The sequence below is a fragment of the Giraffa tippelskirchi genome, chromosome 2 (genome assembly GCF_054371585.1).
Source record: "Giraffa tippelskirchi isolate mGirTip1 chromosome 2, T2T-mGirTip1v1.2.pri, whole genome shotgun sequence".
Lineage (NCBI taxonomy): Eukaryota > Metazoa > Chordata > Mammalia > Artiodactyla > Giraffidae > Giraffa > Giraffa tippelskirchi.
This window is the reverse complement of record NC_137276.1, coordinates 36,458,818-36,473,197: the sequence shown is the minus strand read 5'-3', so window position 1 is coordinate 36,473,197 and position 14,380 is coordinate 36,458,818. Positions and strand designations below refer to the sequence as shown.

The window sequence follows — 14,380 nt, the reverse complement described above, 5'->3', positions numbered from 1 at the left end:
ATATCACTGTGTAAATAGAAATCTCTTATGAGCTGAGTAATCCTTGCCCCATCTGTGAAAGGTTTCACATTCCTGTTTTAAAAATAGCCCTAAAAGTCAAACAAAATACTAGAATTTAGGGAAACATCATAAGGAATCCATTTCTTACGCTGTTACTTATAGGTGCTGCAGTTTGAGCCAGTGGTCTTTAAAAAACAATGGTTAATTTTTTTTTTAGACAATATATTAATACTGTGGATAAATGTCTCTTTTGTGTTCACCAACCATGCATTCCTATGTGAATTAGGAATATTCCCTGTAGACCTACTTTAATCTATAGCACAGTGTTGTGTTGCACTACCATGAATCAACATTTGTAAATTTCCTTTTGCATTATCTTTTTTGTCTGATCAGAATCTTCTAAGAAAAAACGATCAGGTCCATTTTATGAATATAATCCTTAGTTGATCAGGCATGGGTTCATATAAAAAACTGCTGGCATGGGTTCTGAGTTTTCACATCATTTTTTTTTTTTTCAGTTTTGTGAGTTTTGCCTAAATGTTTTTGATGTAAATATTCTTAAATTCACTTTAGATAGACCTGTTGAAATTATCAAATTTCTTCCCTTCATGGTGGTGTTGTTTTCTATTTTTTTAATACACTTTACTTTTAGGAGCAGTTTTAGGTTTACAGAAAAGCTGAGCAAAAAGTACATAGTTCCCATATGCCCCTACCCATATGCACAGTTTCCCCTTTAGCTAACATCTTGCATTAGTGTAGTACATTTGTTGCAGTTGATGAACCAGTATTGATACATTATTAACTAAAGCCCACAGTTTACATTAGGGTTCACTCTTTATATTGTAGATTCTATGGGTTGACATATGTACAGTGGTATGTGCTCACCATTAGAGTATCATACGGAATAGTTTTCACTGCACTGAAAAATGCCTGTGCCACACCTATGCATTTCCACTTTTCCTTCCTTCAAAACCTTAGCAACCACTACTCTTTTATTGTTCTCATACTTTTGCGTTTTCCAGAATACCACATAGTTGGAGTTATGTATTATGTGGGCTTCCGTGGTGGCTCAGATGGTAAAGAATCTACCTGCAATGCAGGAAACCCAGGTTTGATCCCTGTGTTGGAAAGATCCCCTGGAGAAGGAAATGGCTAGCCATTCCAGTATTCTTGCCTGGCGAATTCCATGGACAGGGGAGCCTGGCAGGCTGCAGTCCATGGGGTGGCAAAGAGTTGGACACGACTGAGCCACACACACGTAGTATATAGCCTTTTAATAGTGGCTTCTTTTTCATTTAGCATTACAAAATTAAGGTTTCTCCATATCTTTTTTATAACTTGATAGCTCATTTCTTTTTATCACTGAGTAATACTGCATTGTATGGATGTGCCACAGTTCATATATTCACCTATTAAAGGATATTTTCCTTTCTTTCTGTTTTTATCAGTTTAAATGAAGTTTTAAACATTTGTGTGCAGGTTTTGGTATGGGCATAGTTTTCAGTGCACTTGGGTAAATACTGAAGTGCACAATTGCTGGATCATATGCTAAGAATATATTTAATTTTATAAGAAAATGTCTTCCAAAAATGTCTGTACCAATTTACATTTCTGCCATCAATCAATTAGGACTTTCTGTTGCCCTATATCCTCTCCCAGCATTTGATGTTGTCAGTGTTGTTGATTTTAGCCTTTCTGATAAGTGTGTAGTTGTATCTCACTATAGTTTAAATTTGAAGTTCTCTAATGATGTATGATGTTGAACATCTTTTCATATGCCTATCTTTACTAATTTTTTGTTTTGTTTTGCAAAACCATAAGACTTTATAAGGAAGATAGTCTGAATCTTACAACTTATCCCATCATAAGTATGTATGCATATATGCTCGTCTCTAAAATGTTTTTTTTTTTTTTTTACAATTTAATGGACTGTCCTCATTTTATTTTTATTTTTTTTTTGTTGTTGTTATCATTATTTATTAAAAACAGTACACTTTAATTCCAAATATGAGAGAGTCCTCCCTTCTCTTAATTAGCCTTTGTTTTAAAGGTTTAGCAGCAAAGTGTCCCAAAATAGTCCAGAATAAATAATTATGCAGAAGAGAATTAAAAACAAATCTGCAAATTGGTCTTGAAGCTTGAGGCCCATAAAAGCAAAGTCAATCTTTAAGAAAGCTAGAACTTGCTGGAATGCTAATCTAGGTAAAAAGACAGAACAACACTGTTGAATTTTTATGACTGACTGAAAAATAATGAACCAACCTGTGTACAGGGCAATGGCACCCACACAGATATATTCAGGTTCAGCATTAATTTCTTGCTCTAGTTTTTGGAAGTAGAGAATCTGGGATTCAAATTCAGGAAGTGAGGGGTTTTTTATAATAAACGTCATAATAGTTTCTTCTTTCTCCTTTTGCCAAATGTGATCGTAGCGTTTGAAGCAGTCGATGGATGTAATAACTTCCTAGAACATAAATGACAGATTTGTGTAGAAAAGGAAGAATCAAAAACGACATCACAATGTAAGCAGATATTTGCCAATTGCTAGGGGTTCCCATCAATTCATTAAAATGCTTAATTAGTGAACCATGTGACTAGTTCACATGTGCCATAGAACTGGACCCGGATACAACAGTGAACATAGTCATCCAGGACTGGTAACAATAGAACTGCTACCACCCTAGCCAAAAAGGGAGGGGAACAGTTTCTGGGAGGGTGGGGCAGTGAGTCGAGTCCATGAAATCTCTAAAATGTTTTTTTATAGAACCACAGTTAATAAGTTATTTATAAATTCTTGTTTTTTTGTTTTTTTTAATTTATTTGCCTGCACCACATGGCTTGGAGGATCTTAATTCCTTGACCAGGGATGGAATCTGGGCCCTGGGCAGTTGAAGCATGGAGTCCTAACCACTGGACTGCTAGGAAATTCCTGAAATCTCATTTGTATTAGACTCTTTTATGACATATCTTGGCATCTTTGAAGATAAATTGTTTAATCCCTGTGCCTTTATCTCTGATGTTAACATGTGAAAGTATTGGCAAGTCTGGCTTCTCAGAGAGTATGAAATAAGAACTCTTAGGCAAACCAAATTAATTTTATTTGGTAATGACTTAAAATCAGAATGTAACTTTTTTTTTTTTTTTTTGCTGAACTAAGAGCTTGACCAAGTGAAGTAATTTATCATTTGTTTTTCCTTTTTTAAAAAAATTAGTTTTTATTGGAGTATAGTTGATTTATCATGTGTGAGCTTCTGCTGTGCAGCAAAATGAATCATACATATATATTCATTTTTTTAGGTTCTCTTCCCATGTAGATCATTACTTGTTTTTACTTTTTATTCATGCAGGTTTATTTATGAATGTATATGTTTATCTGTGAATTACTTTACTGGAATGTCTAGATTAATTAGCATTGATAACTGCTATCTTTAATAGTGGTTTTAGTCAGAATTCAGCTAGGAAAATATATTCTGGACATGAACCTCTAGTTTAGCCATATTCTGTTGACTGGGTATGCTTTTCCATTCTGTTTGCATCAGACTCACCTTCTGAGTCATTTGAAAATTTCAGTACATAAAGTATTGATTTTTATTTGAAAGGCAGTCACTAGCATGATGCTTATAAATTTAGCATGAAGATATACATGAGACTGAGTTGGAATTTGGGGGCATACTTAGTCCAGGATGTAAGAAAATTTAATGTATGCATATGTAGAGAAGGGAATAAAGACCAAAAAAACAGAGTTGACTGAGACTTTGGCATTTGAGAACATTAGCATAATTAGGTATTGGCCAGATTTTCTAAAGGTATGAAAAGAGTAAAGTTTAAATATTTATCTGACTTTCAGTAAATATTGATTGGACAAATAACACAAGGAGTTACAAGTTGTCTGATTATAGAATTGGGTTTTGTTTTTTGGCAGTGGGCTAAAATAGGATTTCAGACCAAATTAGTGGAGGAGCTCAGAACTCAGTATGATTCATAACTTTGTTGTAGCTTCTTTGCAGAGTTTCTTGCAACCCCATATCATTTGATGTGGAGATAGAAATGATGATACCTACCAACATGAATCAGGTGTTCATGGTAAATGATAATCAGATTGCTGCTTCCCCTTCCCCCCAACATCTACACACTTTATGGGTGTGCTTGTGGGAAGATAAAAAAGGGGGCATAGCAAAATGGTGCTGGCAAGATCTTATCCTACTTAAGATGCCAATTTTGCCAGTTAGGGATTTATTACCAGCCTACAATTGTGGAAAATTTTGCATATTACCAACTATTCCTTGTGACTTTGACTATTCTCATAGTCAAGGTGGATTTGTTCAACAGATATTTTAGTGCCTACTATGTGCCTACAATTTTCTAGATACTGATTGGTAAGAGAAAAGATCTGTGTCCTTCTGTAGAGCTTAAAACAGGAAGCTAAGCAAGACAGGAGAAGACAACTAGACAAGCCCTTATAATTACATAATGGCCATTTTATAAAGCCATCATTACATAATGAGGTAAGGACCTGGTAGGGGAAGAAGATGGTGCTACTGGATCCTTACTAGTGAGGTGAGTAAAGGTCAAGGAAGTGTCTTGCTGAAAGTACAGTTGAAACTGAGACCTGAAGGATGAATGGAATTTAACCAGGTGAAGAGCAGGGTAACAGAGGACGAACATGTGTCAGACTCCGGGAGCAGAAGTGAGCATGATGGCACTGCAGAGGAAGGGAAAGGAAACTGGTCTGGCTGAAGGATTGAGTGTGGGGATGTAGATGGCTAAAAGCTTCAGCTTGATTTTGTAAATGTAGAGACATGTCTGATGGTCTTATTTTTGTTTGTCATCAGCGTTCCTTATTCTGAGTTCCACAAAGGCAGAGTGAAGGAGGGAACACCAGTCTGAATAAAGGAGCTGTACAGAGACTACCCCATTCTCTTTACACTAAATAACTACCAGTCATTCCCCTGAGTATTCCCACAGATGCCCACCCCTCCATCTGACCCTCATTATAAAAATGCTGGGAAACATGTTTATTAGCACTGACATAAAGTGCTAATACTGTGTTAATTATTTAACATAAACCAAAATATTTTTTTAAAAGCCCTCTTAAAACATGAATTCAAAAAAAAAACATGAATTCACTTATAACTTGAGTTGCAGTAATACAGCTTATAGTTAATTTAAACCTGGTGAAGTAAACAGTCTGTGGTAGGAATTTTTCTGTAATTGGGATTATACTCTGCTAGACGACTCTGAAGTCATCAAAACTTTCCAGACTGCCTAAGATTAGAAGGGAAATTTGTGACTAGTAGACTCCTAGTTAGTAGCATATGAGAAGTCCATTGACTATTTTTTAAAATTTTGGGATGGAAAATCCCAACGTGGTTAATTTCTAAGCAACTTAAAGTATTGTAGCCCTCACTGTACCCCACTCCTAACCAATTCAGTTTAATAAACCTATAAATAAAAAGCAACATTAGGTTACCTGCCTAAGTCAGTGTCTACTGGAAGACAGGCACAAACTTTATGAAAACAGGTGGACCAACTTTCAGATTTGCAAGAGGCAGGTTGTTTCTGGATGGGCCAAATTGTACTTAGCAATCTTTGGAGAAAATACTAATAGTGAGCTGAAGCATGTAACTTTTTGCAACAATATCTAAAAGGAGATGCTTGCACAGTTGTTCAGATAGACTGAATTTGGCCTCAACTGTTTTCTCAGCTTTATTTTGTAACTTGTATTTTCTGCTAGGCAGACTTTATGTTATGTTGCTGGAGAAATCTGCATTTCTAAAAATACTCATTCATGTGATGATAGTGACCTGCATATTCTGGGTTGGATTTTTTGTTTGGTTGGGCTTTTTGTTTCTCTTTATTTTTAAAATTTTATTTTCCTCTTTATTTATTGACTTCACTTTATAAAGCAAAATTAAACAGAAAATACAGAGTGCCCATCCATATATCTCCTGCTGCTGCTGCTGCTAAGTCGCTTCAGTCGTGTCCAACTCTGTGCGACCCCATAGATGGCAGCCCACCAGGCTTCCTCGTCCCTGGGATTCTCCAGGCAAGAACACTGGAGTGGGTTGCCATTTCCTTCTCCAATATACCTCCTACTCTCCCCCAAATAGCTGCTCCCACCATCAACATTGCACACCAGAATGTTACAGTTAGTGAACGAATGTTGACATGTCATTGTCAACCAATCCATAGTTATATTAGGCTTCACTTTTTTTTTTTTTCCTGGGCTGTGCCACACTGCTTACAGGATCTTAGTTTCCTGACCAGGAATTGAACCCCAGCCCTTGGCAGTGAAAGCACAGTCCTAACCACTGGACCTCCAGGGAGTTCCCTTGGCTTCACTCTTGATGTTGCATATTCATTCTACTGATTTTCACAAATGTGTGATGCTCTTTCCATTATTGTATCTTACAGAATAGTTTCTGTACCGTAGAAACACCCTATGTTCTTTCATTCCTTTATTCCTTTGATTGTTTTTTAAATAATTATAGACTAGAATTTACTAGAGTAATAAAGTTTATAGCCTGAGAAGACTACTACAATTTATATTACATTCACTGTTTATCAATATAGGGGGAAAAAATCTTCATCTATAGGTATGGCTTTGGGATCTACAAGCAACTGTTTTGATTTCCAGTGATGAGGTTAGGGGTGGATTATGAGAATTGGTAAATATGGTAGAGGGAAATGAGAAGAAATATAGGAGGGTAATATTAAATTATTTGCTTATTGCTATTACAGCTTTCCTAATTGTGCCTGTTCTCTCTGCTGAGGAAAGGAGAACTTTTCTTCTTTCCAATATCCCTTTCCCTTTCAATGAAAAGTAGTTCTTTTTTGTCAGTGAGTAGGCTCCCCCCAGCTGATGATTTTGCAGTCTGTTTTAAATTTCTTTCAAGCCATTTTGAGAAACATGTGAAAAAAAGAAGCCCAGGGTTATTAGTTTCCCACTGGCAAGAGAACTGTAGGTAGCTTTCTGAGTTATGCATTATCCCTAGACCGTCTCACTTTCTGGAATTTTAGTTAAATATTTTCCAAATTTCTCTTCAGTCTCTTCCAGACAGTTCAGTTCAGTTCAGTCGCTCAGTCGTGTCCGACTCTTTGCTACCCTGTGAACCGCAGCACGCCAGGCTTCCCTGTCCATCACCAACTCCCTGAGTTTACCCAAACTCATGTCCATTGAGTCAGTGATGCCATCCAACCGTCTCATCCTCTGTCGTCCCCTTCTCCTCCTGCCCTCAATCTTTCCCAGCAACGGTCTTTTCTAATGAATCAATTCTTCGCATCAGGTGGCCAAAGTATTGGAGCTTCAGCTTCAACATCAGTCCTTCCAATGAACACCCAGGACTGATCTTCTTTAGGATGGACTGGTTGGATCTCCTTGCAGTCCAAGGGGCTCTCAAGAGTCTTTTCCAGCACCACAGTTCAAAAGCATCAATTCTTCTGCACTCAGCTTTCTTCCAGACAACATAGTTTTTATTTTTAAAAAAATTGTGGAAGGATGTGATGTTAAGTACTGTGAACTAGTTAGTTCTTATTCAGCGAGCTTGTAATTTGAACAGTAGACAACATGAGATTCCTTTTCTACAATTCTGAGCACACAGTGGATTTAGTTAAACACCATTTGATTGCTTGATTTGGGTGGGCTTTTGATTTGTTGAGAAATTCCTTAGATTGAGGTTCTAAACATGAGCTTAAGGAAATCCCTGATTCCGAAAGCAGAATATTATACATAAGTATGTATATAAGTGTATTTTTCTAAGAGAAGATTGTGCATAGTCTTTCCCTGATTTTCAGAGAGTCCTTAACCCAAAATAAATTAGGAAGTTTGGCCTTAATTTTGTAGTGAACTCAAAGTTGAATTTTCTAGATTGGATATCATTTCACAGTTCTTTTCTTGCATTAATGATGAGCACATGCAACTTAAGCTGGTTATCTAGCACAACAACTGTAGTGTGATCATTTGTCAAATTTCCATGACAGAGCAGTGATACACAATGAAACCGAAGAGATGTCACTGGTTAGAGCTTGCTCCCATATACAGGATAGTTTCAGTTTGTAGAAGCAAAATTCAGTGTTGTTAATCATAATCAGACTTTCTCCAGGTTCCTAGAGATTGTATACCATTTAATTTCTCCAAATCACTGGAATAATACAGTGTTTTTGCTCAGAATCTTGTCAAAATTTATCACCAGTTGAACATTTTTGATGAAGTCATAACAGTCTTTTCATGGTAGTATTTCTGTTATTTGACTTAAAACTTTTAAAATAAGCTAATGCTGCAGAATTATGTTATAATTTTGATTTTGCTTTTGTTTTTAGAACTCTTCGTCTTGGCTTACACCTATCCTTCCTGATATGCTTCGACATATATTTCAGTTTTGTGTTTTAGAAAGCAGCCAGGAAATTCTGGACCTCATTCACAAGGTATGTGATGAATATATCTGTACTCCTTCTCCCAGTACCTTGGTAGATGTAAAATTTTTTTTTCATATTTCTGTACAGTTGTTGATCAGGGATTTAAGAAATTAGAAATCATCCAAGACACTTGAATAGTCTGGAGATCAAGGAAATAGACTTTTTATGGATTATAATGGTTAAGTCCTGGTTAGTTGTGTGACCCATTAGGCAGGTGTTTTAAGCACTTTCTTCATAGCCTCAATACAGAAAATAAAAAATGAGGAAAAGACAACTTTTTTCCATCACTTATTTTTGCTTTCTATCAGCATGCTCATCTGTCCTACAGAGTATCTTTTGGGATTTATTGGTAATATATAGAGTCTGATTGTCATAATTTAGACTTGTACTTTTTCCCTTTATTTAGGAAGATTGGTCATATGTGTTGGAACCTATAAAGAATAGCCACTTGATATGTTTAATAATATTTATGGGAGGAAATGGCACTGTTGTCCTCTTAAAACCTGTTAAGGTAGTCTTGAATCATTGGCCTCTGAAGTGACTCATTGTTAACAGCTGTGGGTTAACACTGGTGGTGTTTCTACATGCTGGAATGGCAACCCACTCCAGTATTCTTGCCTAGAGAATCCTGTGGACAGAGGAGCCTGGTGGGCTGCTGTCCATAGGGTCGCATAGAGTTGGACACGACTGAAGCGACTTAGCATGCATGCATGTGTTGGAGAAGGAAATGGCAACCCACTCCAGTATTCTTGCCTGGAGAATCCCAGGGACGGAGGAGCCTGGTGGGCTGCCGTCTATGGGGTCACACCGAGTTGGACACGACTGAAGCGACTTAGCAGCAGCAGTAGCTACATGCTGGCCCTAGCCCATTTAATGCTAGGCATCGAGAAAAGTGCTTTAGGTCTTCCGTGGTGGCTCACTGGTAAAGAATCCACCTGCCGATGCAGGAGACTTGGGTTCGATCCCTGAGCAGGAAGGATCTCACATGCCTCTGAGCTACTCAGCCCATGTGCCACAACTGAACCTGTGCCCTAGAGCCTGGGAGCCGCAATTACGAGCCTGAGTGCCCTAGAGCCCTTCTCTGCAACAAGAGAAGCCACTGCAGTGAGAAGCCTCTGCAGCACCAAGGACCCAGCACAGCCATAAATAAATAAATAAATAAATAAATAAAATTGTTTTTTAAAAAGTGCTTTATTGAGTAAGATCATGAAGGAAGATTTACATTGTTTTAAATTTATACTAGGATATTACTCTAGTATATTACTCTGATATGGCTTCCGTCATAGCTCACTTGGTAAAGAATCTGCCTGCAATGCAGGAGACCCCAGTTTGATTCCTGGGTCAGGAAAATCTGCTGAAGAAGGGATAGGCTACCCACTCCAGTATTCTTGGGCTTCCTTTGTGGCTCAGCTGGTAAAGAAACCGCCTGCAATTCTGGAGACCTGGGTTCAATCCCTGGGTTGGGAAGATCCCCTGGAGAAAGGAAAGGCTACCCACTCCAGTATTTTGGCCTGGAGAATTCCATGGACTGTAAAGTCCATGGGGTCACAAAGAGTTGGACACGACTGAGCGACTTTCACTACTCTGATATACTAGATATTAGTAGGATATTACTCTAGTATATACTAAGGGTATTACTCCTCTAAATTTAGCAGGAGCTGTTATATATTGAAGCATGTATTGAATATAGGAATGCATATAGAGCTTTATGATACAAAGAAAGGATTCCAGGTATTTACTGAAATTTTGATAACTTTTTTTATGGGTATTGTAAAAAATGATTTTCATAAAATACTGAGGAAAATACTTTGTGTTCTTTTTTAAAAAACTTTCTTTTGTATTACTTTTTTTTTAGTATACAAACTTACCTACCCTAAAACAGTATTTGAAAGTAAGCCTATATGTTGAATTTTAAAATTAATTTTTGTGCTATTTCCTACTTTTTTTTTCAATTCAGTATCACTAAAAGTATTAGGTTTTATTAGGCCTTGCTAGAAAAATTTCATTTTCATGTTCCCTTCTCATTCTGCAGGTTTGGATGGAATTATTGAGCAAGGCTTCAGTTCAGTATGTGGTAGCGGCCGCTTGTCCATGGATGGCTGCATGGCTTTGCTTAATGATGCAGCCTTCTCATTTACCTATTGATTTAAATATGTTGCTGGAAGTAAAAGCTAGAGCCAAAGTAAGTGTGGAGGAACATAATGTATTTGTATGTTCAACTCATAATTATTAATACAGTAACTGTGTTAAGAAATCTGTATTGCTTTAATATAAGTGTGATATTATTATTGTAACAGAAGGAAAAATTATTTTATTGGAACCTTGACAAAATGCATAGTAATTTTTATCCATTAAGGTTTTGTGAAAGAACTGTATTTTAGTGGGATTGTAACAAATGAGATTATTTTTTATGTTATCTATTAAATTTTAATGGTAAATCTTTAATTATTGTTTTCCCCCTTTATTCACTTAGGAAAAAACAGGTGGTAAGGTGCGCCAGGGCCAAAGCCAGAGTAAAGAAGTACTTCAGGAGTACATTGCAGGTGCAGACACCATCATGGAAGACCCCACCACCAGGGACTTTGTTGTTATGCGGGCCAGAATGATGGCAGCTAAGTGAGTATACATAAATTCAAAAGTCATTTAACCAAAAGATTCCTCCCATGTGTCTGTCAATCCTTCCTCCATCATACTAGAGTAAGAAAAAAATTAAAATGTAAGGAAACGTTTTTCATTCTTTTGAAGTTTTAAAAACAAGATTTGTATTTTTTTGGTGTACATATACTTTAATATTTAAGCTTAGGTGAAGTCATCTTAAATGGCAGATACTAAAATTTGTTTGGGAAGGCAACCCAACAATTGCACAGTCCACAACAAAATTTGAACATCTAGGCCACATAACTGTTTTCAGGCCTGAAAATTTCCTTTGTTTATTTTGTTGTGTTAGTTGCTAAGTCCTGTTTGACTCTTTGTGACCCCATGAGCTGTTGCCCTCCAGGTTCCTCTGTCCATGGGATTTCCCAGGCAAGAATACTGGAGTGGTTTGCCACTTCCTTCTCCAAGGATTTGTATTTTTTTATGAAGATAAGATAGGAGTTAAGTCTTCCCTGGGAAAAGTTATAGCTTCAGTAGGGGAAACTTAAAGTAATTTTTATAGTAATTTCTTTTTTTCTCCCTCTTAGGTTGTTAGGAGCACTTTGTTGCTGTATTTGTGATCCAAGTGTAAATGTGGTAACCCAGGAAATTAAACCAGCTGAATCCCTTGGCCAGTTACTACTCTTCCATTTGAATTCCAAATCTGCCTTACAGAGAATTAGTGTAGCTTTGGTAATCTGTGAATGGGCTGCTTTACAGAAGGTAAGATTTTGCCCCCAAATAAACAAAGACAATCTAAACTAGTTTCCATTAGCTATTAGGATTATTTTCATTGTATTTTACAAACAGAAAAGTGAAAATTTTCTCTGTAAAAATATTGAACATTTATAGAAAAGTATTCCAAATTATACTGAAACTTTGTTTCTCTCTCATTTGCCTTTAACCCTAGCCTTTTTTCTTAGAACCCCCAGTTTTGTACCTGAGAACCACAAAAGATAAGAGGCTTTGAGAGATAGAAGTCCATTTGTATGAGTAGTAGCAAGGGCAGATTTTTGGTCACAGGAAGAATAAAATCAGCACATTTAAACCCAAATCTTTGTGTTTCCAAATAAACCATTCCCTTGCAGCCCCTTTAATTTTTAACTTCTAGTAAGATGTATTGATTTTGTGTAAGACTTGCTTCTGTAAATCAAAGAAACTTCCTGCTGGCTTTGTTTATTCCATTGACTGGAATTCTGGAAATTTAACTGTCTGCACTTGCTGTGAGAGTTGCTTGTTACTGCCTCTTAACAGTTTGTCAAAGCTGTGTTTAAAAGTAATTGAGCCATGCTCTATTGCAACTGAAACCCCAGCTTTGCCTCTGGAAAGAAGCAAGGCTCATCTGTTTTTAGGCAGGACGTGGTGTGCTGGAGAGGCAGTGATGCTGTGTTTTTGTGCCTCTCAGACTCAGCAGCAAGTGTTGACAGTTCGGTTTCTGGACCCTCACAGAGCTTCTCTGGACTTACTCTGTGAAGCCCAGGCTGATCACCCAGATCCCACAGAATCCCTCATGGCTCACCACTGAGGTCATTCCCCCTCTGGTTGGGGCAGGCAACAACCAGAGAGAGTGGGAAGGGTTAGTTAAATTTGGGGGCAGGTGAGTAGCTTTTAAATTATATATCCATTTCTACAGTATGGCATGTGAAACTATGGGTTCAATTGTTAAGAAATCTAATGAGTTTTTAAATAACATTTTATAGTGCATGCTAAGTGTTCTTTTCTGACTGATTTCTTTTTACAGTTGTATATTTTTAAATCTGTCTTGGAATTAATTCAGAATAAAGTAAGAGTAATTAGGTGGAAAATTTAATGGAATTGTAATAGTTCCATGTGCATGTTCTATAGTCATTCATATTAAAATTTTAGAGTAGTTTGAGTGTGATACCTTTTCTCTGTGAAACTAACGATGTGGTTCTGGGAGATAACAGAATATAGATTCAAAAACAATAGAAATTTAGACTTGGTAGTTTGCAAGTGAAGATTATGCATTTCTAGAATTATGTCTACATATTTGCCCTGAATATTTGTTGTCTGTTATATTTTAGGAGTGTAGAGCTGTTACCCTAGCTGTGCAGCCACGTTTACTTGATATCCTTTCAGAACATTTATATTATGATGAAATTGCCGTTCCATTTACACGAATGCAAAATGAGTGTAAACAGCTTATTTCATCATTAGCTGATGCACATATTGAAGTTGGTAACAGAGTAAACAACAACGTTTTTACAATTGATCAAGCAAATGACCTGGTGAGTAAAGAAGTGACTTTCTTAATTTTAGAGCATGAAATAAGATAAGAAATTTGTCATATCATGTTTACCACAAAAACACTTAATTTGTTGAATCTATTTGTGGCTTGGTAACCTATCATATATTTGGAATAAAGTAAGAGTCATTAGGTGGAAAATTTAATGGAATTAAATTCCCTTTGGAAAGGTTATTTCATTGTATTGACTTTTCTTCAAACAAGAGAATGGGGAAGGGATTTAAAAAAAAAAATCTCAGCTTTGACAAACCAATACACCTTTATTAGAAAAGGTGTTGCCTTTTGTCATTTCTCAGTTTTGCCTAAGACTGGCAGAGTATAGGAAAATAAAAAAGTTTCTGAGTATTTCTCCTCCCTCTTCCCAACTTACAGTGAAAACATTCAAACATAAGAGAATTACACAATGAATACTCATATACCTACCAACTAGATTCCACAGTTAACACTTTACTAAATTTGCTTTATCACATATGTGTTAATTGTAATATGCAACCATTAATCCATATTTTTGATGTATTTCTAAATAAGTTGCAGACAGCTATCAGTACACTTCAACTAAAATTCAGGGTTTTCCCTTTTTTTGCTCTTTTTGTGTCATTAACTAAAATTTAGTTTTTATGGTGATTTGCTCTTTCTTTGAGGTAAAACTTATGTTCTATGAATTGTACAAATCTTCAATGGAATATATGATGAATTTTAACAGAAATGTATACCTTTGAAACCCAAACCTCTGTCAAGATACAGCCAGTGCCATACCCACTTCCCAGTCAATCCCTCGCCCTCAAAGAACCCTAGTTCTGGTTTCTCGTGCACCATAGATTACTTTTGCCTGTTCTCGAATTTCATATAAATGGAACCATACTCTGTGCTGTTTGATGTAAGGATCTTTTTCAGCATGATGTTTTTTAAAATCATCTGTGGTGTTATATGTATCAGTACTTCATTCTTTTGTATTGCTGAGTTTTCTTTCATTGTATAAACATGCCACATTAAGTGTAAGCCCTTCTTCTCTTGATGAACACTTGGGCTGCTCCAAGTTTTCAGCTGTTATGAACAGAGCTTCTA

General features: G+C 36.6%; 1 protein-coding gene across 2 annotated transcripts in view; it reads left to right on the top strand.

Moving 5' to 3' along the window:
* BTAF1 (B-TFIID TATA-box binding protein associated factor 1) overlaps positions 1–14,380 on the top strand; it is an 89,317-nt gene that overhangs the window by 40,923 nt on the left and 34,014 nt on the right. For both annotated transcript variants that reach the window (XM_081554484.1, XM_081554474.1), the window contains exons 15-19: positions 8,320–8,424; positions 10,448–10,597; positions 10,889–11,031; positions 11,598–11,772; positions 13,095–13,298. In XM_081554484.1, coding sequence (XP_081410610.1) covers positions 8,320–8,424; positions 10,448–10,597; positions 10,889–11,031; positions 11,598–11,772; positions 13,095–13,298 — 777 coding nt within the window. The remainder of the gene's footprint in view (positions 1–8,319; positions 8,425–10,447; positions 10,598–10,888; positions 11,032–11,597; positions 11,773–13,094; positions 13,299–14,380) is intronic.